Source organism: Astyanax mexicanus, chromosome 11 (genome assembly GCF_023375975.1).
Source record: "Astyanax mexicanus isolate ESR-SI-001 chromosome 11, AstMex3_surface, whole genome shotgun sequence".
Taxonomy (NCBI): domain Eukaryota; kingdom Metazoa; phylum Chordata; class Actinopteri; order Characiformes; family Acestrorhamphidae; genus Astyanax; species Astyanax mexicanus.
Window position 1 is genome coordinate 41,900,922 of NC_064418.1, and position 23,066 is coordinate 41,923,987.

Genomic DNA, 23,066 nt, shown 5'->3' on the forward strand with positions numbered 1-23,066 from the left:
AATGCTGTTTGTGAGAGACAACATCTTCACACTTGTAGGTTCATCTGTAGGGCACCAGAGAGCGAGAAACAGAGAGAGCGAGACATAAAGAGCTTAGAGGAGATCAGGTCTCTGGAGGTAAGGTGCTGTCTAAGTTGACCCAGGCTGCTCTCTGTGTGTGTGTGTGTTTGTGGGTGTGGGTGTGGGTATGTGGTATGTTGTACTATAAAACATGTACTATCATGTATTGTGATAAAGTAGGGTACCTCTTTTTTAATCACCATTGTGAGAGCATTTCACTTACCTGTGTGCATTTATGCTCACATAAAATAGACAAAAGGAATGGACTGTTATATAAATGTATATGGAAATATATTCAGTTTACTAATACTAATACCCTAATTCAGTTTTACCCGTACTGATATTACTACATTAGTGAGGAGGGGAGTTAATCGTATGAAGGTACAATCTTGGGCCATGAGAGAAAGATCTGGATCGGTTTTCTCTATTTTAGAGAATGTCTTTTTTTTCGGTCTTGTTTTGGTTATCAGTACGTGCGCTTCTAACGCCCTAAAAGTTGTTAATTGATGGTGTGTAAATAAACGGTGACTGATAAATAAAAAAAAAGATAACTATTCCTGTTCAGCTTTTTATCCTGCCTGTAATCACTCACATTTGTGATGGTTACTTTATTATGGAGTGTCGGAGTAACAGCTCACATCCTCACAGCCGTGTTTAATTGCTTTTCTCCTCCTGTTGTCCTTTTATTTCAACTCAACCTTCTCCTCTCCTCCATTTCTCCTCTCTCTCTTCTCCTTTCTGTCTTCTCCTGTTTCCTCCTCTCCTCCGTCTCCACTCCAGTCTCTGTCAGCACTTCATTAGAGTTAGAGGAGCAGTGAGCAGAGTGCTTCTCCACTTCACTGCTCCTGCTTCCTCACAGAGACTTCTTCTGTCTTCTACACACAGCATCAACTTCCTCTTTTATCTGTATTTATCTCATTCCTTCACTCTTCTCTCTCTTTCTCTTTCTGTTTCTCTTTCTTGCTTCTTTCATTACCTTCTGTCCTTTCCTTTATAAAAAAACTTATAATGGAATTTAACTTTTCCAAGAATAATGCAGTTACATCACCACCGCTTTGATGATTATGATGATGATGAAGATGATGATGATGGTGGAGCAGCTGTTTCTATATGTGTACAGTAGAGTCTGCCCATCAACAGGGTTCTGTCTCCCTGTGAGTGTATGTCATCTGGGCTGTGTAGGGGTCACATACTAGTTCATCTGAAGGCCAGTGGGATTTGTGTTGATGTTTTCTTTGACTAAAATAAAAGCATCATCTGACATCAGCTGTTATTTCACAGGAGAGGGATTGTAAAGTAAATAGAGCAAGAACAGTCTGCATTTGTGTTACACTGCAAGCTTTTCCCTCTCTTTCACACACACACACACACACACACACACACTTAGAGACTTACACACATGCACACAAACAGAGACGCTGCAGAGACTTCAGTCTGAGCTCATTAATTGAAAGCACTGTAGAACGAGACACGAACCAGAGCTCTCCGTCTGAAGAAGATTTAAGAGCTCACCAGGGACCCATCAAGAAGAAATTTCCTGCCCACACACATACACACACACACACACACACACACAGTATAAACGCTCACACACACACAGCGTATACAAACATCCCGATTGCTGTGGATTTAAAGTTCTGTACATAATTGTGTACGTAAGTGTCACATAAGATTTTATGCACCAAAACCTGTAAAAAATCTGTCTACAGCCTAGAGAAAAATTCGTACACCCCATAAATCATGGTCTTATTATCATTTTGGTTAAGTTCAACAGTGTCAAGAAAGAGGAACTTATATTGTGTCCCATCACTTGTTCTCTGAAGCACCCCACAGCCTCTTAATAGGATTAAGATCAGATCAGGCTTTGACTTCGCTAATACATAACTTTCTTTTTTTTTCTTCTGAGCTATTTCTTATTGGATTGACTGGTATATTTGGTTCATTGTCATGTTGCATGGTCCACCTCAATTTTAGCAAATAGTTTTTAGGACAGACATTCTCATACAGTGATGAATGCATAGTAGATTCTGTGGTTGAGAACTCATTGGGCCCTGTTGCAGCAAATGGAATGTACTGTCTATGATCAACAATCATCCTATATACTGCTGTCACCTGACTTGGCATTTTAATGTATTTAAACATATTTGTTGTAAACTTTTTCCCTTTTCCCCTGAATCACCCCACAGCGTCTTAATATGATTAAGATGTGGCTTTGACTTTGCTAATCCATAGCTTTCTTTTTTTTGTTTTTGTCTTTTGAGCTATTTCTTATTGGATTGACAGGTATGTTCGGTTCATTGTCATGTTGTATGGTCCACCTCCACCTCAACTTCTCATACAGTGAAGAATTCATAGTGGAGTCTAAGATTAAAAACTTGTTAGGCCCTGTTGCAGCAAAGCAGCCACAAAACATGACATTTCCACCCCCATGCTTCACAGTTAAGTGCTCAAATTCTGTGTCTTCTGGCTTCAGTTACTGTGGCCAAATAATTCAGCTTTGGATTCATCCAGAGAAGAAGTCCTGTTCTTCGTCTGCGATTTTGACAGCAGGGTTTTCCCCCTGCACACCTACCATATATGTATGTTGACTGGAGCCTGTGGGAGTGAGTGTATATACAGTAGTCTGGTTTGTGTTGGTGTGTGGTCATGGGCCTGTGTTGTCTCTGAGGTAATGTCACAGGCAGCGGGTGAGCTTTACCTGCTCTTAAATGCTGAGCTGATGAAGGGCTCCCCTCACGCTGGCTAATTGAAACCAGGTCACACCTGATCTCTCTCATGCTTCATGCTTTTCCTCAGCTGTGTAAACTGGGGACCAGTATATAGAGATTAGTGAGAGACACCATTCGCTCGTGTTTACAGCTGAACACATTCCTCTGGTTAGCCTTGAGCTGACACAACTCTGATGTAATCTGAGGCTATGCATGATTTATTGCCTTACTGCTCTGTGTGTGTGTGTGTGTGTGTGTTTTCGTGGATCTTATCTCTATGCATTGTTCTATAAAAAGCTTGAAAACTTGGCAGACCAGAGGCCTAAACACTTGACGTGTTTGTAGAGTACTGTATTTTTTACACTGTAAGTTGCACCATCAATTAACATCTATTTTCTGGTCTATTTTTAAACATAAGGCATACTGGAATATAAGGTGCATTATGGGACACTAGTAAGGAACAGGGGTGTCATCATGTTTTCCTTCTAATTTAGCATATGCGAGATCTTTAAAAAAAAAAACATTTTCTTTTAAAGTCGAATGTTATCTACATCTGGATGTTATCTGGATGTTAATCTACACAGATTTCTCTCCTGAAAACTGTTGATCTGTTTAAGCGCTTCCATGTATTTACAATCAGAAATTAGCTAGCAGTTCATCGTGCACAGTTTTTTTCATTTTATTTTATTTTAACACTGCAAACGTGCAGGCTACAACCCGATATACTCACCTCTGAACAGCGAAAGAGCTAGTGCTTAGCTTGGGTAGCGGCTAATGCTAATACTGCTCTAGCCTTGGTGCTGGAGAAACTTCATTGAAACTCCTGTATAACTCTGTACTTCAGTGGAGTGGCTTTACTGCTCCTTACAACCTGACTGATAGAATTCATACATAAGGTGCACCAAAATATAAGGCTCACTATCGATTTTTGTGAAAATGAAAGGATTTTATTTGCGCCTTATAGTGCGAAAAAATACGGTACATCTTCATATAGCAAATACAGAATGTTACCATGTTGCTTTATTACCAGTTGGGTTGGGTTGGGTCGGGTAGTCGAGTTTAACGCCACATCAGCTCGTCGGCTATTTCGCGGCAGGAAAGGTACTGTCTAATCACAAGGTTCTACGATCTAAGCCATCGCAAGGCAGACAGACACAGACAGACACACAGACACATTCACTCACACACTCACACCTAAGGGGTAATTTCAATCAAGTTCCAATTAGCCTGAACGTGCCGTCTTTGGACTGTGGGAGGAAACCGGAGAACCCGGAGGAAACCCACGCAGACACGGGGAGAACGTGCAAACTCCACACAGAAAGACCCAGGTCGCCCCAGCCGGGAATCGAACCCAGGCCGTCTTGCTGTGAGGCGGAAGTGCTACCCACTGCGCCACCGTGCCGCCCTACCAGTTCATATAGTGTTAACAGTTTACTAGGTGAACACTATGTGTCTACAGGTTTGTGGACTCCCTTCTAATAAATGTCAATAATAATCAATTTGGCAACTTGCTGACACAGATGTGCAAATGCACACACACACACAGCTTACCTAGACCCTGTATAGCTGTATTGCCAGTAGAATGAGAATGGGGCAGATAAATACATGAAACTATTGGCACCATGTCTAGCACCAGGCATGGGCTAGAAGGCTGTAAAGCCCATCAGCAGTGAGTGTTGGAGCAGTTTAACAGCGTTAATGTAAAGTCTCTCTCTCTCTCTCTCTCTCTCTCTCTCTCTCTCTCTCTCTCTCTCTCTCTCTCTGCCTCTCTCTCTCTCTCTGCAGGAGTGCTGTGGAACCTGTCCTCCTGTGATGCTGTTAAAATGACAATCGTGCGAGATGCCTTAGCGACCCTGACCAACACTGTGATCATTCCCCACTCGGGCTGGAGCAGCTCGTCTTACGATGACGACAACAAGCTCAAATTCCACTCCTCGCTCGTCCTGCGCAACACTACGGGCTGCCTGAGGTACTCTCTCACCCCACTGCAGCACTACACTGTCCCCTGCTGGAGGAGGCGCACACACACACACATGCACTCAAAGCACTGCACATCTGGGGCTGATTCAGAGGATGTATACAGCTCTAATAATCTTATCATTTATGTTTTGTTGAAATTGAATTATAAAGATGCTGCTTGACTGATAGTAAAACTGGATAACAGGCCACAGCAAACAATGATTTTTTTTTTTTTGGGGGGGGGGGGGATAATGTTTTGGGGGCTTTGTGGGGGCAGTATTTAAATTTGTTTGTAATTGGTAAGTTTACACACTTGTGTAAATGTTTACCTAATTCACATTTATACGCAAATTCACTTTGTGACACCTATAATATGAACAAAAACTAATGATTCCAGATCCAGATTTTGTAACTCATATAAAATATACTTAATTATACTTGTGATATTATAGAATACCAATAGAATACAGTAGGCCTTTCTTAATTATTTGGCTCCGTATCTAATGCCAGGCTTGGGTTTGAGTGGTGTAAAGCACTGCGGTATTGAGCTGTGGAGCAGTGGAACTGTGTTTTCTGCAGCATTGGTGCTCAATCCTCTACTTTTGGGATGAGTTGAGGATGAGATGAGTTGGTGATCATCCAACATCCTGATCTAAATAATGGTCTTGTCACTGAATGCAATCAAATCCTCACACAAATGCTCCAAAATCTGTTCGAAAGCCTTCCCAGGACAGTAAAGGCAGCTTCTCCAATTAAAGTAAGATAGAATCTCTAAAGCATCAACTGTAACTCTCAAGATCAGCTGCTAAATGGCATTAATGTTGGAGTTGGAGATTAATTGGTCTAATTTTGAACCAACATAAGATAAAACCTCTTTAAAATAAAAAATACTGAAGTTATAGTAAGTTTTTTTTCCCCTCAGCACCTCTGCTGGCTGTCTCGCTCATATACGCTACAGTTTGGAAACTGAGTAAGATTGAATATCTCAGCCAGCTAAAGAGTGTGCGCCTACACGCCCACTTTCTCTCTCTCTCTCTCTCTCTCTCTCTCTCTCTCTCTCTCTCTCTCTCAGCCTCTCTAATCACATCACTCACACATAACTACCCACTCGAGTATTACAGCTATAGCTGTACACACACACACACTCACTGGATCTCTTACTGGAGCTGAGACGAGCTCCTCGCGTGTCTGGGCTTTCATTTCTGCTGCCATATGAGTCTGTGGAGAGGTGATGACCCTGTCTTGCTTGTTGCCGTAGAAACCTGAGCTCGGCGGGTGAGGAGGCCAGGAAGCAGATGCGCTCCTGCGAGGGACTCGTCGACTCGCTGCTGTACGTCATCAAAGCCTGCGTCAGCACCTCAGACTTCGACAGCAAGGTAAACACACACACACTAACATACAAACACGTTTAAACACGGATCTGTCCTGCTAATCAGGAATCAGATAGAGTATCTAGTAAAAGTGACATTAAAGTGACATTTTATTTTAATAGAAAATCTACAATCACAATGCTGTGTAGTCAAGACTAGGCTTGGTAGTTAGTGTTCTCCTCTAAGCGTGTTCACTTCTGTAGTGATGTTGGTGAAGCATAGTGTGTAACAGTTCTATCTTTCCTTTTCCTTGTGTCTCCAAAAAAAATTGACAAGACAGCAATTTTAACTATACTTGTGCTGGACACAGAGAGAATTTGGCATCCACTTTTAACTCGTCTGTGCAATGATCACACCCATGATCACAAAGTGATGCACAGTGAGCACAAATGCCCAGAGCAGTGGGCAGCTGTTGCTTCCGGGACAGAGGAGCACTGAGGGTTCAGGGCCTTATTGTCCGATATTGTCTGCTTGCCCAACAATCACAATAATCTGGTGCTCTAACCACTGAGCCACCACTGCTCCAAATAGTAACTTTAGAGTAGAAGGAAAATACATTTTTACCTTTCAGTGCAAATGAATGTAAATTTTATTCTATTTTAGACATTTCTTGAAATGTTTCTATTGGTTTATTCGTTTTTTTTTTCATGTGAAAAACAACAAAAAACAGGACAAGATTGACATGTTTTAAGTAAATAATAAGATTAAATAATAAGATTACGTAAGATTGGATCACACTATTTAAGCCATTAAGGCTATGATCCACATGAATCCAAACCCTCACTCACAGATGTGTATACACACACACTCAGACACACACGCAGGCACAAACTCACCTTTGGGTGGAAAAGCTGATTCGGAGCCTCCGGTAGGTTACAGTCTGAAGCACTAAGAGCTTTAAGCTTAACCAAATGAGCATGCTGCAGTTAAAGCGTTTAATACCCTTAAGAACGTTATTAGACTTTACAGGCTGGGAGGCTGAGTGTGTGACTCCAGCTCGCGTCCTGAGCTCCTCTTCCCTCACTGTTGCTGCTGCTGCTGCTGCTGCTGCTGCTGGCACCCTGCATCTCTATTCCTGCTCTGGGTCTGATCTGCATCCCTCTCGCTCCCAGTGCAGTTAGACTGGATGAATTAGGGGCATTAGTTCAGGCTGAGCTGGACCACACTGTTAGCCACTAGCCAGCACTGCTTCTGATTAGCCTCAATTTCTAAACAGCTACATCCAGTGGACAGACACCTGTACTGCAAGGGGATCAATGCTGGTCTAATATTTTCATCTAACTAATCGGACCTTAAGCAACACCAAAGCAAACACCTGGAGTGCCAAAATAGTCACATAGTAATACCATAGTGATCACCATCTCTTTTTCTTTCTCTCTCTCTCTCTCTCTCTCTCTCAGATTGTGGAGAACTGTATTTGCACTCTGCGGAATCTCTCGTACCGATTGGAGCTTGAGATGCCACCCTCACGCCTCATAGCCACTCAGGAGGTAGATGGACTGCTGGGACCAGAATCCCCCAGTAAAGAGGCAGACTACAGCTGCTGGGGGAGGAAAAGAAAGAAAAAGAGGAAGAGCACCCAGGAGGAGCAGGTCAGCCGGAAAACTGCAGCTGAGCTCTATACTTTGTGAATGTTCTCTGATGCAGTAAATCAGTCAGGCGACTTTATATAATATTACATTACCTAAGTCACAGTACAATTTTAATTATTTGTCTCTAAAATCAACATTATCCTTATTATTAGGTATCACTGTCTTATAGATACATTTACAAAATAATAACTTTAGAGTAACGGTAAAAAAAAAAAAAAACATTCTTAATCTTATAATGGAAGTCAGTGGGCTATTCATCATGACATTTGGACATGATGCAAAGAACAACTATTAGGTTTGAGTTCTTAACTATGATGACACATGGGTCATATATTATATTATACAGCTCTGGAATTGTTTTTTTTTTTCATACTCATACTCAAAAAGTTTTAAGAGTTCAGAAATCAGTGTTTGGTGGAATATCCCTGGTTTTTAATCACAGTTTTCATGCATCTTGGCATCTCCACCAGTCTTACACACTACTTTTGGATAAGTTTATGCCTTTACTTCTGGTGCAAAAATTCAAGCAGTTCCGCTTGGTTTGATGGCTTGAGATCTTCCATCTCCCTCTTGATTATATTCCAGATGAATATTCCAGAGGAAACTCATTATTTTTTAAGTGGTCTTTTATTTTTTTCCCAGAGCTGTACATAAGTGACTATCGATTTATTTGGCTACATTTAGACATTTAATAGGCAGTTATATTTTAAGTATTCAGTAAACAGTGTATTGACCAATTGATTTAAATAATTGATTAGATACAAAATAAGCCATTTCACACATTTATTAACATTTTGTCTTGATACTATTTTTTTTTTGAACTCTCAGAAATGTTTTGTATTTATTTATTTGCTTATTTCTTAATAAGCCATATGGCCCCCTATGCTTCTTGTATTGTTTTGCAAGCTGTAACAGTGACTGAAGGATTTATATGAAGGATTATGACCTAGTTGTTGGTGGGCAGTTTGACATTCAAAATGTTCAGAAATAAATACCCCAGCAAATCACTGCCTTAAGAGAATACAAGGATTGCTGCAGGCACAGTTACATCATCACAGGGCAGTGTGTGCCCTACATAGTGGCCTATATAGTGCATAATGCCACCAAACGGCTCCCGAGCCTGCTAACATAAGCAGCCAACCCTTAGCTGCCCTACCAGTGTGAAAGTTACCTGTTTAATGTATTTTTCTGACTAAATATTAGTATGTTTTGTAGTCTAAAGCACATCAACTTATAGAATAAAATGTTTTATTGATTAAATTGGTTATAATAAAATTACCATTGTATTACTATCTAACTTGTCTAATTGTCTTTTTGCTTTTGTCTGTGTGTGTTGCTGTTCAGTGGGATGGCGTGGGGCCAATCCCCGGTTTCTCCAAGTCTCCTAAAGGTGCTGAGATGCTGTGGCACCCTTCTGTAGTAAAGCCTTATCTCACCCTGCTGGCTGAAAGCTCCAACCCTGCAACATTAGAGGGCGCTGCTGGCTCCCTGCAGAACCTCTCAGCTGGAAACTGGAAGGTAATAAATGATACTGATTATGCTGCACAACATGAGAATATCTTGGCTGAGAGTGTTTTTCCTGTTTATGCACAAAAGAATCTCATGATTCTGCAACTAGTCTGTTTTAAAAGGATTTGTGCATTTTTTATAATATACCATACATAAGGTAACTTTAAACGATTTATGTTTTTACCTAAAATCTAAAATTGCTTGTTCCTGCTGTGTCTCACTGTGATGTGGTGTGTTTGTGTAGTTCTCAGCATATATCCGTGCTGCAGTGCGGAAAGAGAAGGGCCTGCCCATCCTTGTGGAGCTGCTGAGGATGGATAACGACCGTGTGGTGTGTTCTGTAGCCACAGCACTGAGGAACATGGCACTGGATGTCCGGAACAAGGAGCTGATAGGTCAGGAAACAACCAGCACCATGTTTTTAGTTATATTCTAGTGATTTTTAGAATAAATAAGTAAATACAGGCATGGAGTTTGAACTGAGCCTGGAAATACTGAATTAATAGAATACACCCCTTAAACTGTAGACTTATTAATTATTCATGAGTTGGGCTGAATATCGAAATTCGATACCGAAAAGGCACTGACCAAATTGTCTCAGTACTACACAGAACCGAAAGGTCTAAAAAAACATCAGTGCCTGTTTTCGATACTTTGCATAAAACATGAACAAACTCGGATAATTTAAATCGTCCACACACCACCGCTGTGCTGAAATCTTTCAGATTTCATGATTATAATTTTTTTAAGCTTGACACCATTAATATAAATATAATTTAATTTTTCCAGTCTAATGGTGAAATTTTCTTAAAAATATATAAATATTTTTTTGTTCTTTATAAAGCACCACAAAAATGCTCATTGTTTGTTTTCAACAAGATTGAAAAGTATGCTAGCCTCTCATGGTGACAGTATGAGAATAAGATTACTCATGGTTGCAGTTAAATAAATTTGTTGTTTGAGAATACTCATCACTATTTGTATTTTTTGGTTGCAATTTAGAAAAGGTAACGAAAAAAGTATTGTTTGAGTATCGATATCGAAAGTACTGTACCGTTATCGAAAATTTAAAAACGATACCAGCCCTAATCTTGAGTAACAATGACCTTACAGTTAAAGCCACCATAATTTGAGAATCGTTGGTTAAAACTCAGCATCGTGCTGCTTGTCATCAGCAGCCGGAGTCTGAGCGAGCACAATTTGCCATGCTCTTGCTGGGTGGGTAGATGGCGCTCTCTCTCCTTATCACTCCCTATTAATTTCTAGTTGGCACAGATGTCTGTAAGATATTTTGAGGTCAGAGTTGGGGAGCTTTATGCAGACACTTAGAGTATAAAGGGATTATTACATTAGATTTTTACATTTATTTAGACTGAAAATTCAATTAAATGCTGGGAATTTTTAGCTTCTAATGAACTTTAAGTTAACTCTTGATATGTGTTTGTGTGTGTGTGCTCATAATAGGGAAGTACGCGATGCGGGATCTGGTTAACCGGCTGCCCGGAGGATCCACCACTCTCCTCTCTGATGAGACGGTAGCAGCTATTTGCTGCACGCTGCACGAGGTCTCCAGTAAGAACATGGAGAATGCTAAAGCTCTCGCCGACACGGGCGGCATCGAGAAGCTCGTCAACATCACTAAGGGACGCGGCGAGAGGTGAGCATACACACACGCTTCAGTACACACTGTGTATTGTCTGGTGCAGGTATTGAGATGTTTGATAGATGTTCAGAGTTCAGAATGATCAGATTGGAGCTAATTAGTCAGGTGATTGACTGCGGCTGTGCTCGGCTCTTCTGCAGGTACTCTATGAAAGTAGTGAAGGCTGCAGCTCAGGTGCTCAACACACTGTGGCAGTACAGAGATCTGCGCACCATCTACAAGAAGGTGAGTAAGAGTTTTTTTACTGTGCATACACTGTAAGTGTAAAGTGTTCTAGTAATATAATAGTTTAGAGTTGTGTTGGAATTTGGGACATTTCTTGGTGTTTCTGTTGGATTAAAAACTACTGTATTTCTTGTTTTTCACTTTTTGGCACAGTAAAACATTTTCAACCACACAAATGTAAAAAAAAACACTAAAAAATCTTAGCGTGTACATGTGCTTAATTCCACCATCGATTCACCTGATTTAACATTATTATTAAGCATCCACCAATTTACCATCCAACTCTAGGGCTATATGTTTTTATTTTATAAACACAGTCTACTTTTATGAAACCACTACTTTTTGTGTAAATGCTATTTGTAATTATTTTAACCCAAAAAGAGCCCATGGTGCTGTTAAAATCTAAAGAGCATCATCACAGGACAGTAATTTGTGATTTTAAGTAATTATTATATATAAATATTTTTGCCTGTACTTACAGTAAACAACACATTTTGGCATGAATTATAAATAATTATTTATTGATTTATTATTATGCATTATTTATTGATTTATTGAAAGATATGTTAGAGTTAATATTCATTATATGTAGAGATCATTATAGGCATCAATTTTGATTATTATATTGTAAAAAATCAGTGCATTGTTCTCTGTTTTATAACATCGCAAATCCTGAAACAGCGTACAACATACAAATTCATATTTGTATAAAATCTGTATAAAAACACTTTACACAAACATTTTTTCATTAGTTTGCATCAATTTTGGGAAATATTAATATTTCCAGAGTATGGAGTTCACTAAATACATACACTACATTTCCGTGTAACATAACATGACATCATATTCTGACATCATGCTCATCCTCTGCTGTAGGACGGCTGGAATCAGAACCACTTCCTGACTCCTGTGTCGACTCTGGAGCGAGACCGCTTCAAATCCCAGCCTGCTCTACCCACAGCCTCGCTGCAGATGTCTCCTGTCCATCAGACAGGTATGTTAGAGAAGATAATAAAACAGTCTAGGAATCTGACTTTGGGCAATTACAATATTATATCATTATAGTAGTTTCCTAAAAATTCACTTGGAAGCTCTCTGAGTCTGTCACTAGAGGAATGTCTAGCCTGCCTTATCATCGGCTGTGACTGACTGTGTGTGTTTAATCCTGCCTGTAGGATTTTAATCAGTAGCTGGTTTAATGTGTTTCCTCTGCAGCAGGCAGCGCCACGTCTTCTCCAGCAATGCTGGGGATTAAGGAGCAGCGCTCTGATTACCAGAGGACACAGTCATCTATGCAATTTTATAACTACCAAGGAGACAACAGTGTACATAAAACTCCGTACACAGGTAAGAGTGAGCTGCTCAGAACTTCAGACAACACAAGACTCATGGAGATGCTGAGTAAAAATAGCCAGAAGATAAAGTTGTTTGTTTGTTGTCTAGGATTAGATTAATATTGATCTGAGAAATAAATTGCAGGTGTTGACTGTCTTCAGTCACACACAGCCTAATATTTCCTTTTGAGACTAAATCAATGGAACTGGTTCTGTTACAGGATATTAGATAATAAATAAAATTATATGTGGGCAGTACATCCTTATCTTGTGGCATTAGAAGTCCTTGAATGGTCCTGGATCTGATAGATATAGATGTTTTACTGTGATTTCATAAACTTGTTTAGGTAGCATCTGGGTCAGAAATATTTGGCCAAAAAAAAAGTTTATCTTTTATTCTGCTTTTGTTGGAGTAACTTCCTCTACTGTCTCTACTTTCTAGGAAAGAATTTAAGACAGAATTTATGTGTATCTAAATGCATTCTTTAGAATAGGTGTCCAAATACGTGGACAGGCAATGTAGCGTATATGCATAGCAGGGCAATAAACAGCATATAACTGTAAAATACAGTGTAAATCAGTGTATTTTATTGTATTTTTTTCAGGGTCTGCAAAAACGTCTCCATTTTATATCAGTTCCTATTCTTCTCCCAATCGGGACGAGTCTAGAAGAGCCCAGGTGAGTTCCCACCATCACCACAGCAAAGACCCTTAATAATACTTAAACAATGCTGCCGAAATAATTACATTATTTCAACTTATTATACAATATACAGGTATGACCTCTGTCTTTTTTACTAATCTCAATATATATTACCCATCGTGTTTACTTAACAAGGAGAGCCCAATATCAAAAATAAGCTATGATGTCAACTTTGTTTAAACTGTCTGAATATGAAAAGTTCATTGCACTTTGGGCGTCGAGTAGTCCAGAAGTCTAAAGCAATGCCCCTATCGCCCATTCGAATCCTTGTCGTGTAGCTTGCCATCAGTGGCCAGAGCCCCGAGGGAGCACAATTGGCCTTGCTTAAATTCCTTCACAACACCTAGCAAAGCAAAGCAACTCGCCAAACTTTAACATAAGTAACATTCTACAAACCAATAATATAAATCATAGAGAGACTTCGCCCGCGTAGCTGATAACAACAGGCTATATTGTAAAGTTCTTTATTCCATTCACTAAACTGCAGTGTCAAACCAAACCTAACCAACCCAAAAAAAGTTTATACGATGTAACAAAGACAAAGAACCATGGTGCGGACTCTGGTCTGAACCTTCAGGTGTAAAAACACTCTAAAAATCAAATTTAATTATTATATCAGTGGCAATAAAATGGGTCTAAGAGTGAAATTAACAAATATTTCTTGGGCAATTTACCCTTCAAATAAATCGGTTATGATGACAAACCTGTGCCTAAATAACACCACCATGACTAACCGAGCCAGAGCACTATGAGCACTGTGTAAGTGAAGCATATGCCGACCAGCATCCCATTACACTTCCTCTGACTTGGCTCTGTTACATAAACTGTCTAGACTGTTATATCAGCTTCTTTAATCTGTTTCTCTTCTAATGGAAAAGTTTGACAACAGGTTTAAAATGTGACAGCACAAACAGAAGATCTGTTTAATGTGATAAAATCACAGCCGCACATTTTCACCCCCAGGGTTTTCTGGATAAAAAACATAATCATTTCAGCTGCCTCCATTACAGTCCACTGCATCAGTTACTGTGCAGTTCTGCAGCTGCAGAAAGTGTGAAATGTGAGTGTGATTGCTCGTAACAGAATTTACACTTGAATCTCAGGTGCGATTGGAATGAAAAACCTTGACATGTTTAAAAAATGTACCGGGATAGGAGTAGAAAATGTTTTGTCTGATGCAAGATTAATATGGAGCAGTGTTCTGCTTTTGGCCTTAGCAGTAGATCTAAAACTGACCACTAATGAAGTTCTTAACAAGTCATAGGACAGCAGCAGAGATATATTAAGCAATAGAGATTCAGATTTGAGTAAAAGGTGCTGTATTAAAAAGTGACTTGAGTAGAAGATGAAGTGTCTTTAAGCTCCAAACTTAAGTAGAAGTACTAAAGTATTTAAAAAATTTTGGTATTACAAGTAGTTCACCGAGAGTAAAAGTACAGTACTGTGTTATTAGTGTAGTTATTACAGAAAGCAGTGGAAATTTCTCAGAGTGAAAGGCAGAACAGGAGCAATATATAGATAGTTTGTAAAGAGTTTCCTCACCGAATGATCTAGGAACACCTGTATAAATTGCTAGGTGTTATCTTGTAAGTAAGGATGAACACTGGCCAGTGTGCTCATGGCAAGGTGACATAGATTATTGACCATGGATGTGACATACAATTTGTGAACAATTATGGGCATTTAACATTTCTTGATGCATATTGTCATGTTTGAACTGGATTTAAATTAGTCATAGAAGGCATTAAAACCCACAGAATTGTCAATGCAAACAGACGAGCATCTCTGGTAAAAGTCACAACCATATTTAATGCAGGAGACAACATACAAACACACTCATAAAAAGATCATTGAAAGTTCCTGGCTTATGAATTTTGGCATATCAGTGCAATGTGTTGAGCAGCAGTTTATTGGACAGCTATCAATAACTAAAAAAAGCCCAAATGTTAATGCACTGTTTATTGATTTATTCTCTTCTTTATGTGCTATTTATTATCACCTGCAGCACATGTACTACGCTGATGAGACGAGTCGGAGGAACTATGAGCCGTATCGGATGTACCTGCACTCTCCTCAAGGCTATGAAGACCCCTATCTGGAGGAGACGGTGCAGTACCCCACCGCAGACTACACCCCCCAGCCCCACGCACTCAAAACCACCACCAACTACGTAGACTTTTACTCCACCACCCGGAGACCCTCGTACAGAGCCGATCAGTACCCGGGCTCGCCCGACTCCTGGGTATAGAGGAGCCCAGAGACACTCAGACTGATCCTCAGAACAGCAACACCACCCGAAACAGACGAGAAGAGAACCTGAGAGCTGTGCTTGATTTTAACATGAGAGCGTTTGAGAACGTGGGCGATGGAGATGAGAAATGACCGCCACAGAGGGAGGAGACGGAACGTGTGTTTTTATTTGTGGGAAAAGCAGAACGGAAGTAGAATCATGGTGTCTGTGTGTAAGAGTGTGTATGTGTGTGAGAGAGGATGTGTGTGTGTGTGGAGGAGGATCTGCTGTATGTTCTACTCTGACTGCTGTTGGGATATGTTCTTATGTGGGGATGCTGGTGACGGTGGCGTGAGGAAGCTGTGGGTGATGTGCAGAAAGGTTTGTGTTAGAGGATCAGACGGGGAAAAGTGTGTGTGCTTAACGTGATGAAAGTGATGATGATGATGATGATGATGATGATAGTGATGATGATGATGATAGTGATGATGAACTTGTATCTGTAAAAAAAAAAAACTAAGCAGAAGAAGAATTAATAAGAATAATAATAATAAGAAGAAGAATATTAATGATAAATATTGATCTGATGATATTAGTTTCTACAGAGGGAACAAAGCTGTATTCGTACTTCTCGTCGAGATTGTGAATGCCACTGAGTCTTGTACATTTCCTTCAGATTATTGTAAATACAGAACAGAGGATTAAAAAGGCCGCCTGGTTTCTGCTCTCCAGAGCTGGAGAAGACTTGTGCCATGATAAAGAGATGTAGAATTCTATAAATATACAGAGCGAGGCGCAGGAGGCCGAGGCCTGGCATCATGATATTACACCTGAAGTAATAAAATTTCATCTTTGTTTTTTATAAAAAAGGATGTTGCAGTATTTTTATTTGTGTGTGTGTGTTTAAAGTGTATGTGCTGTATGAAATGTTGAAATAATAAGCACTTTTGAAGGTCTGAAGCTTATCATGTAAACTCCACCTATGAAATCTTTACACTGAAAAAAAATATATGTAAATTGAGACGTAAATTCTTAAATTAAGCAACAAAAATCTGCCAATGGGGTGAGGCAATCTAAGAAATATTTTGTAAAAAAAAAAAAAGCTATCACAGTCACAAAATGAGTGAAGTAAGACTTATTTTCTTGCTTGAATTTGTACACAAGAATTACAATAACTTGACTGGTGAATTTTTGTTCTTATTTTGAGGTCAAATTACTTAAACAAAAAAAAGCGGACAAAAGTAGAAGCTGTTTTTTTTTTAAATAAAAGGCATTCAGTGACATCTAGTGGACACTGCTGATTATATCTAAAATAATAAGAGGTGCAGTGCTACTTTACTTTATATGGAGACGAATTGAAAAGCAAACACTACTGTGGAATAATGTAAATGCAATCCACAAGATGCATTGCTTTTCCTTACTAACATACAGCATAAGTGCCAGAACGAAATGCAAAACCACTATTACATTACCTCTAAATTTTACTGCATTTGATTTCTTTATATGGCGTCACCTCAATGTCAAAAGTCAGGGGTGCAAAAATAACAGGTGAAAAAATTAACCAGCGTGTTTTAATATTTTGCGTGTGTAAATTAACATCTCGCAGGCAAAAAAAAGGGGGATCGTGTGCGCGCTGAACCGATTATAACTCGAGCTTCATTTTTCTCCTCTCAGATGTTTTTTTTCCCCTCTCGAATCATAGACTGTACATAAGTATGACAGGACATCCCCATTCACTCTCATTATGGCGTTTTGAAGCCAAAATAAGGCCGAAATAGAAGCTGTCATATTGCATGCGCTTGCGCAGTAGAGCAGGGGTCCCCAATTACATTTTTCTAAGGGCCATATTCAGCCAACAACACAAAAGCAAGGGCCAGTGCATTAGTCGCATAATGTTAGCTAATTAGGCAGATAGTACAATAGCTATTTGTTTGCTGTTTTAGTGGATGTGATTAATTAGGTATATGAACTGCAGCTGCGTTATTTTACTCACCATTCAATGAGAGAAGTGACAGCGGTGGGGAAATCCGCAATGCTAGGTGTGCACTGGAAAGTCTGTTTCTGTCCTGGGTTTTAATGATAATGTTCATTGAAGAAAATGATGACTCACAGATATAGGTAGAGGGAAATATTGGGAGAAGTAGCATTGCAATCTGTCCAGAGGGAACGAGAGGGTACTGACTGCAGCCTGCGCGACTGCGTCTGACGGAGGCGGCGCTTCCCATTGAAAATGAATGGGATCCGTCGCTGTGCGCTGTCGCGTCGGAGCAGTGTAAATTCACCGTGAGGCTCTGTTACAACAGTTAACTGCTGCACAAGCCATTGCTTTACTTCAAAAATGACATTTTTAACAGTAAAATCCGAATGTCTGAAAGATCTGACTGTGAGCTCCGTGACTGAGACACAGTGGCGGTGCGCGTTCACGCTCTCAGGCGACCTGTCAATCAACTTTCCTTCAGCTGTCAATCACCACATCGCCACACCGCTTTAAACATCACGGAATAACTCCTATAAAGAAAAACAGTGGGGGTTATTACCAAAGGAGGAGGGGCTTGCAGAATGTACAGAACCCAACTTCCAAAAAAAAATCCTGGATGTGTAATTTTAGATTAAAGATACCGCCATCTCTCAGTTGAATGGAAATAGGTTGGGTTAAAAGTTGTACTGTAGTCAGCCACCAGAGGGCATAAGAGACGTAGTGGCTTTACTTTTTAACCCCTGTCGTCCTGTCCATACTTATACACAGTCTAATAAGGTGTTATTTTGTATTTTTACAGTTACTATATATATATGTAGATCCACGGCATTTTTAGATTCTCCAATAAAAGTAACATTTAGTCCAGGAATAGTCTTAATCTCTGTACAGGAAACCAACCCATGTTGCGTTGTAGATACAAATCATATAACTATACCTGTATGATTTGCCATTTTAATTAAAATGAATATATATATATATATATATATATATATATATATATATATATATATATATATATATATATAATTTTATTTATTTATATATTAATATATATAATTTTGTTTTTATTTTTGTATAATTTTGACCTACATTTTTAACTCAAAGAGTATATTTTAAGATACCCCACAAATATGCTGCAATTTTTCACAGTTCTTAACAGTTCATTTGGGCCAATTGAGCAGTGTACCAAGTCCTGCTGAAAAATGAAATCTGTATCTCTATTAAAATTGTCAGATAAGATTTTCCAGGAAAACACTGCACTGATTTTTGGACTTGACATAACACAGTGGACTAACACCAGCAGATGGCCTGTCTCTCCAAACCATCACTGATTGTAGAAACTTCACACTAGACCTCGAGCAGTTTGGACTTTGTGTCTCTCCACTCTTCCTCCAGACTCTGCTCCCTTGATTTACAAATGAAATGTAAAATTTACTGATGATAAGAGATGGTTTGGATAGCCATGTCATCATGCCTTCCTCTGCTGACAACGTTTAAGAAGATGCGGATTTCATTTTCCAGCAGGATTTGGCACACTGGCCAAAATGCCAAAAGTATCAGTTGGTCTTATATAATATTCAAATTATCTGAGATACTGATTTTTTGGGTTTTCATTGGCTGTAATCTATATTACTTAAAAAATATCACTCTATATAATATATGAGTTTTACATTTTAAACTGAATTACTAAAATAAAGTAACTTTTCAGTTATATTCTATTTTTTTTAATTCACCTGCATTTATTCAGTATGGCCTTTTGCTAATTTATATCACCAACACTTTAAATCAATCAGTGGTTTCTTTATAATCAGCCAAACAACTCTGAAAGACTGGTTACAACTTCACCATTAAAATATGCTGAACATGTGCAGAATCCCTCAGACGTGTCTACTCTTTCCATTACGGAAAGGAATTGCCTGAGGAGAATAGAGAGAATGAAGGGAATGAACCGGTTCAGTGAGCATATGTTTAAGATAACCACATCTGTGACTGCAGCATCACAGAGAGCTGCTGCTGGAGGTTTCTGACGTCCTGAAGATCTATTCAGTGCTAGAGCTCACATGGCTATACAGTATTTACCCAGATACACATAGGGGAAATCCTGTTTCTGTCATTTTACAGTTGCAGGTCTCAAGATCTTAATCATTCACTTTACACCCAAAACATATTAGTGAAATATGAGTATTTGTGTACAGTTTAAACACAACCACCAGGGTGTTGTGACCTTTTATCTCTAAAATGACAAAAAAAATCCATAAAAGAACAAGAAAAGACCTTCTTTACTTTCAGTGGAAATCAATGTAAACATTATCTATACCATTTAGGAACATTCCTTTTGGTACATCAACTGTTATATTAGTTAACAGTGAACAAGTGTACTGTACTTGAATTATTAGTGAATAGTCCGTTCCTTAAAGTAATGTGTAAAAACAAGAAGAAAAAGTGTTCAATCATAAGAATCTGAGACACTTTGAAAAGGTCTAAATTAAGATATTAGAAATTAAGATGTTCTAATTCAGCTATACGGCTGAATTAGAACATCTCCAAAACATCAGGCCGGTTATGTTGGGTGTTCCTGGTACCACACAAGAGCTACTGAAGCACAAAGAGTTTGAATACATTTTCTTGTGTCCATGCCTATGAAAGTCAGGAGGAATGCATACAAAATACAGGCAGGTGGTTCTAATGTTTTGGCTGATCTCTGTATACCTCTTAAATGTAGTGATTAATGAGGTAATTGTTTTTTTTTTTTTATCTGAAACTGTATTTATATACCAACTTAAACAAATCCCAAATTGAATTATATACACCACATATACATCATAGGTACGTATATTTAGCATATTTTTAATAATATACTGTATCATCGTTCTTAACATTACTCACGGTTAAGTATCTTGAAAAGGAGAATATTGTCATTACCGTTTCCAGAACAATGCTGGCTGTGATTTTAAAGACACATTTTCTTTGTATGTTTATATTTTAAACTGTTTAAAACAGTTAGACAGATCTAGATAATACACATAATGATAAAGTATGATTTATAAAAAGTATTTTAGGACAACCTGCCTTTATGTCACTTGGCTTTTTTGTTAAATAAAAATAATTGGAATTCAAAGTATTTTAATTGTTTTTTCAGTCATTAACTCTTTACTTTCAATTACTTAATTACTTAAATAAAGTATGCTCATTTTATATATTATACAATGAAATGGAAGCCCATTTCTATCACCTGCATGTTGCCCTTTATTATTATGCAAATTGCTATCTCATTATTTTGAGATCCTAAGTCTTTATTTTGAGATACAATCTCATTTTTTTTGGATATTATAATATATATTTTTGAAATGGCAGCTCATTATTAAATTAATTAGAATTAGAATCTTAAAATAGTAGTATACTTAATAATGAGAGTTTTTTTTAAATAATAATTTTAATAATAATTAATTATTTTAGGTGCCAGGAATGGACTTCCTACGGAGCCCCTAATATGACATCATGTTAAAAAAAATGTTAAAAAAGAATGCATGGCCACAACTTATTTAGGTGTGGGAATGAGATCCCAAGGCGTGGCCACAACTTAATGCACACACCTAATTATCTTATTCCTACTCATTAGGAGCTTGTTGCCACACCTTAACAAGTTGTGGCCATGTCTTAGGATCTCGTTCCCACGCCTTAATAAGTTGTGGCCATGCATTGTATATTTTTAACATGATGTCACCTTAAGGGCTTCGTAGGGCTTCCATATTATGATGATAAAAAGCCTCCTACTGAAAAATGTAATGTATTACCCTGCAACAAGTCAGTTCAGTAGTGTACACTAAATAGTGCACTAGTGCGCGAGTGCACAGGACACCGATTGGAACGCGCCCTGCTACTGCTGACACGCGTCATTTCCTGCTGTGTCTGTGGCCGGCTGGTGGCTGTGCTGGCGGACGGGCGGACAGGGAGCGGAGAGAGGAGCTGGAGATACACCGCGTTTATCTCCTCAATACACGCCTGATAAACCGAGATTTACCGCGGGGTAGATCCACAACCCGAGCAAACGGTGAGCACTGATATATATCACACACACTTACTCACACTCCGAGAGGAGAGAGCACGATTCCTTCAGCTTTAACTACATCATTCATTTATCCATCACTACCTCTGCTTTACCACTCTCTCTCACACACTGTTCACACATTGTCCACACACATTATTCACACACTGTTCACATGTATCTACTGTATCTCAGTAAGTTAATGTGTAAAACTCACCCTGTGGGTCTGTGGTGGTTTTATTTCCCCAGTCTTGCTTCAGTTTCCTGGTTTAACACACTGCCTGTGTGTGTCTGTGTGTTTTAACAAAGCTATCTATATAAATATACAATTGCTGTATATTCATTTAGATTTATTTTAATGTATTTAGATGGTCTCTATTGTTTTTCATTATAAAGTAAAAGTAAAATCTGTAAAATATCTGCTGTCTTTAGACTATATAGCTTTAGTGTAATGATTACAGAGGAGTGTAGTCTGTAGTTTCCTAACAGTAACAGTAAATCTACTCCAATGTTGCTGTATTTAAAGGAAACTAACCATTTCCTAAAACAAAGCTCTTAACAGTGATTTGGTGGCATTCTGTCTGTCTGTCTGTCTGTCTGAACTCAGTGATATAATATCAGAGCTCAGAGCTGGGCAATATATCAATATTATTTCATATCATGTCGTTTTAAGTTTTCTTATTATATTGACAATATGCTTTAATAAGAATATTAAGGATATTAGAAAACACTGACCCAACTGTGCTTTCAAATACAAAGAGTTTAGACATGTAAAAAAAAAGCAGAATCTGCCCCTGCTGATGCATTGTCAAAGCACTATAAATACTCTGTAATGTCTTTAGATATGAGATAATACTTTTACTATATCACCCAGCTCTATTAGCATGTGACTATGTATAACAAGTGTGGTGGCTTTTATACTGTTCATATATTCATCAGAATTAATTAAGAAGAAATTTATTGTGACATCAGTTTTGGGCATATCGTCCAGCACTGTGTAATATTAAAGCAAATGTATTTTTTTTATTAGATAAAACTATATTTACTTAAACACTATACCACTATAGAAATAATACTCAAGTGGAAGTGTTATTTTGGGAGCATAAAGACTGAAAAAGGGGGGAAAAAATATTCTACATTCAAAGAAAAACAGAATTTTGCCTTAAAACTTAGTATAAAAAGTTTTAATTTTGGCAAAAATTACTATTGATTCAATCATCATAAAATGTTGACAGAGTGTCTAAATGGTTTTTTGTGACATTTTTAAGTGTATCTGTTGCTCTCCATATCTGCACAATTATTACAGCTTTGGTGGTAAAATGCTGGTACTGAAAAGAAACATACTTCTCTAGCTGAAAAGCAGAAGTTACAGCTTTAAAACTATTCAATTATGTACTAATTAACCTATAGACCCGCAGTGATATTCCATGTATTGGATTCCTGTGTGTGTTTTAGTACAGCACTTTAGTATAATGTTGTATTTCTCAATTGAATGTGTCTGTTAATGTTAATGCTGAGTGGTTTGTTCAGTCAAAGTAAACCATTAACCAGGACACACAGTTCTCAATCCGTGGTAAATTTCAGATGAATGTGATGTGAGAGGTTCTTTAAGGTGAAGCCTGTGCTGTTCAGTTACGCACACACAGCTTGATTAATCTCCATAGAAAACCATAACCTGTGGATTAAATCA

At 38.5% G+C, this 23,066-nt stretch overlaps 2 protein-coding genes across 9 annotated transcripts in view; both read left to right on the forward strand.

The window, feature by feature from the left end:
- Positions 1-16,222, forward strand: part of LOC103023932 (plakophilin-4) — a 178,789-nt gene extending 162,567 nt beyond the window's left edge. For 7 of the 8 annotated variants that reach the window (XM_022680133.2, XM_022680134.2, XM_022680126.2 and 4 more), the window contains 11 exons: positions 4,554-4,737; positions 5,986-6,103; positions 7,498-7,689; positions 9,034-9,207; positions 9,443-9,593; positions 10,663-10,855; positions 11,002-11,086; positions 11,963-12,080; positions 12,302-12,433; positions 13,026-13,099; positions 15,129-15,815. In XM_022680133.2, the coding sequence (XP_022535854.2) occupies positions 4,554-4,737; positions 5,986-6,103; positions 7,498-7,689; positions 9,034-9,207; positions 9,443-9,593; positions 10,663-10,855; positions 11,002-11,086; positions 11,963-12,080; positions 12,302-12,433; positions 13,026-13,099; positions 15,129-15,371 (1,664 nt within the window). In that variant the 3' untranslated portion in view covers positions 15,372-15,815. Of the gene's footprint in view, positions 1-4,553; positions 4,738-5,985; positions 6,104-7,497; positions 7,690-9,033; positions 9,208-9,442; positions 9,594-10,662; positions 10,856-11,001; positions 11,087-11,962; positions 12,081-12,301; positions 12,434-13,025; positions 13,100-15,128 lie in introns of all 8 variants that reach the window. The other variant, XM_022680128.2, reaches the window with a different exon arrangement.
- A 4,993-nt stretch (positions 16,223-21,215) lies between these two features.
- The window catches only part of slc37a1 (solute carrier family 37 member 1), a 28,987-nt gene continuing 27,136 nt past the window's right edge, over positions 21,216-23,066 (forward strand). The window contains exon 1 of the mRNA XM_022680124.2: positions 21,216-21,382. The gene's annotated coding sequence lies outside the window, so the exon portion shown is untranslated. The remainder of the gene's footprint in view (positions 21,383-23,066) is intronic.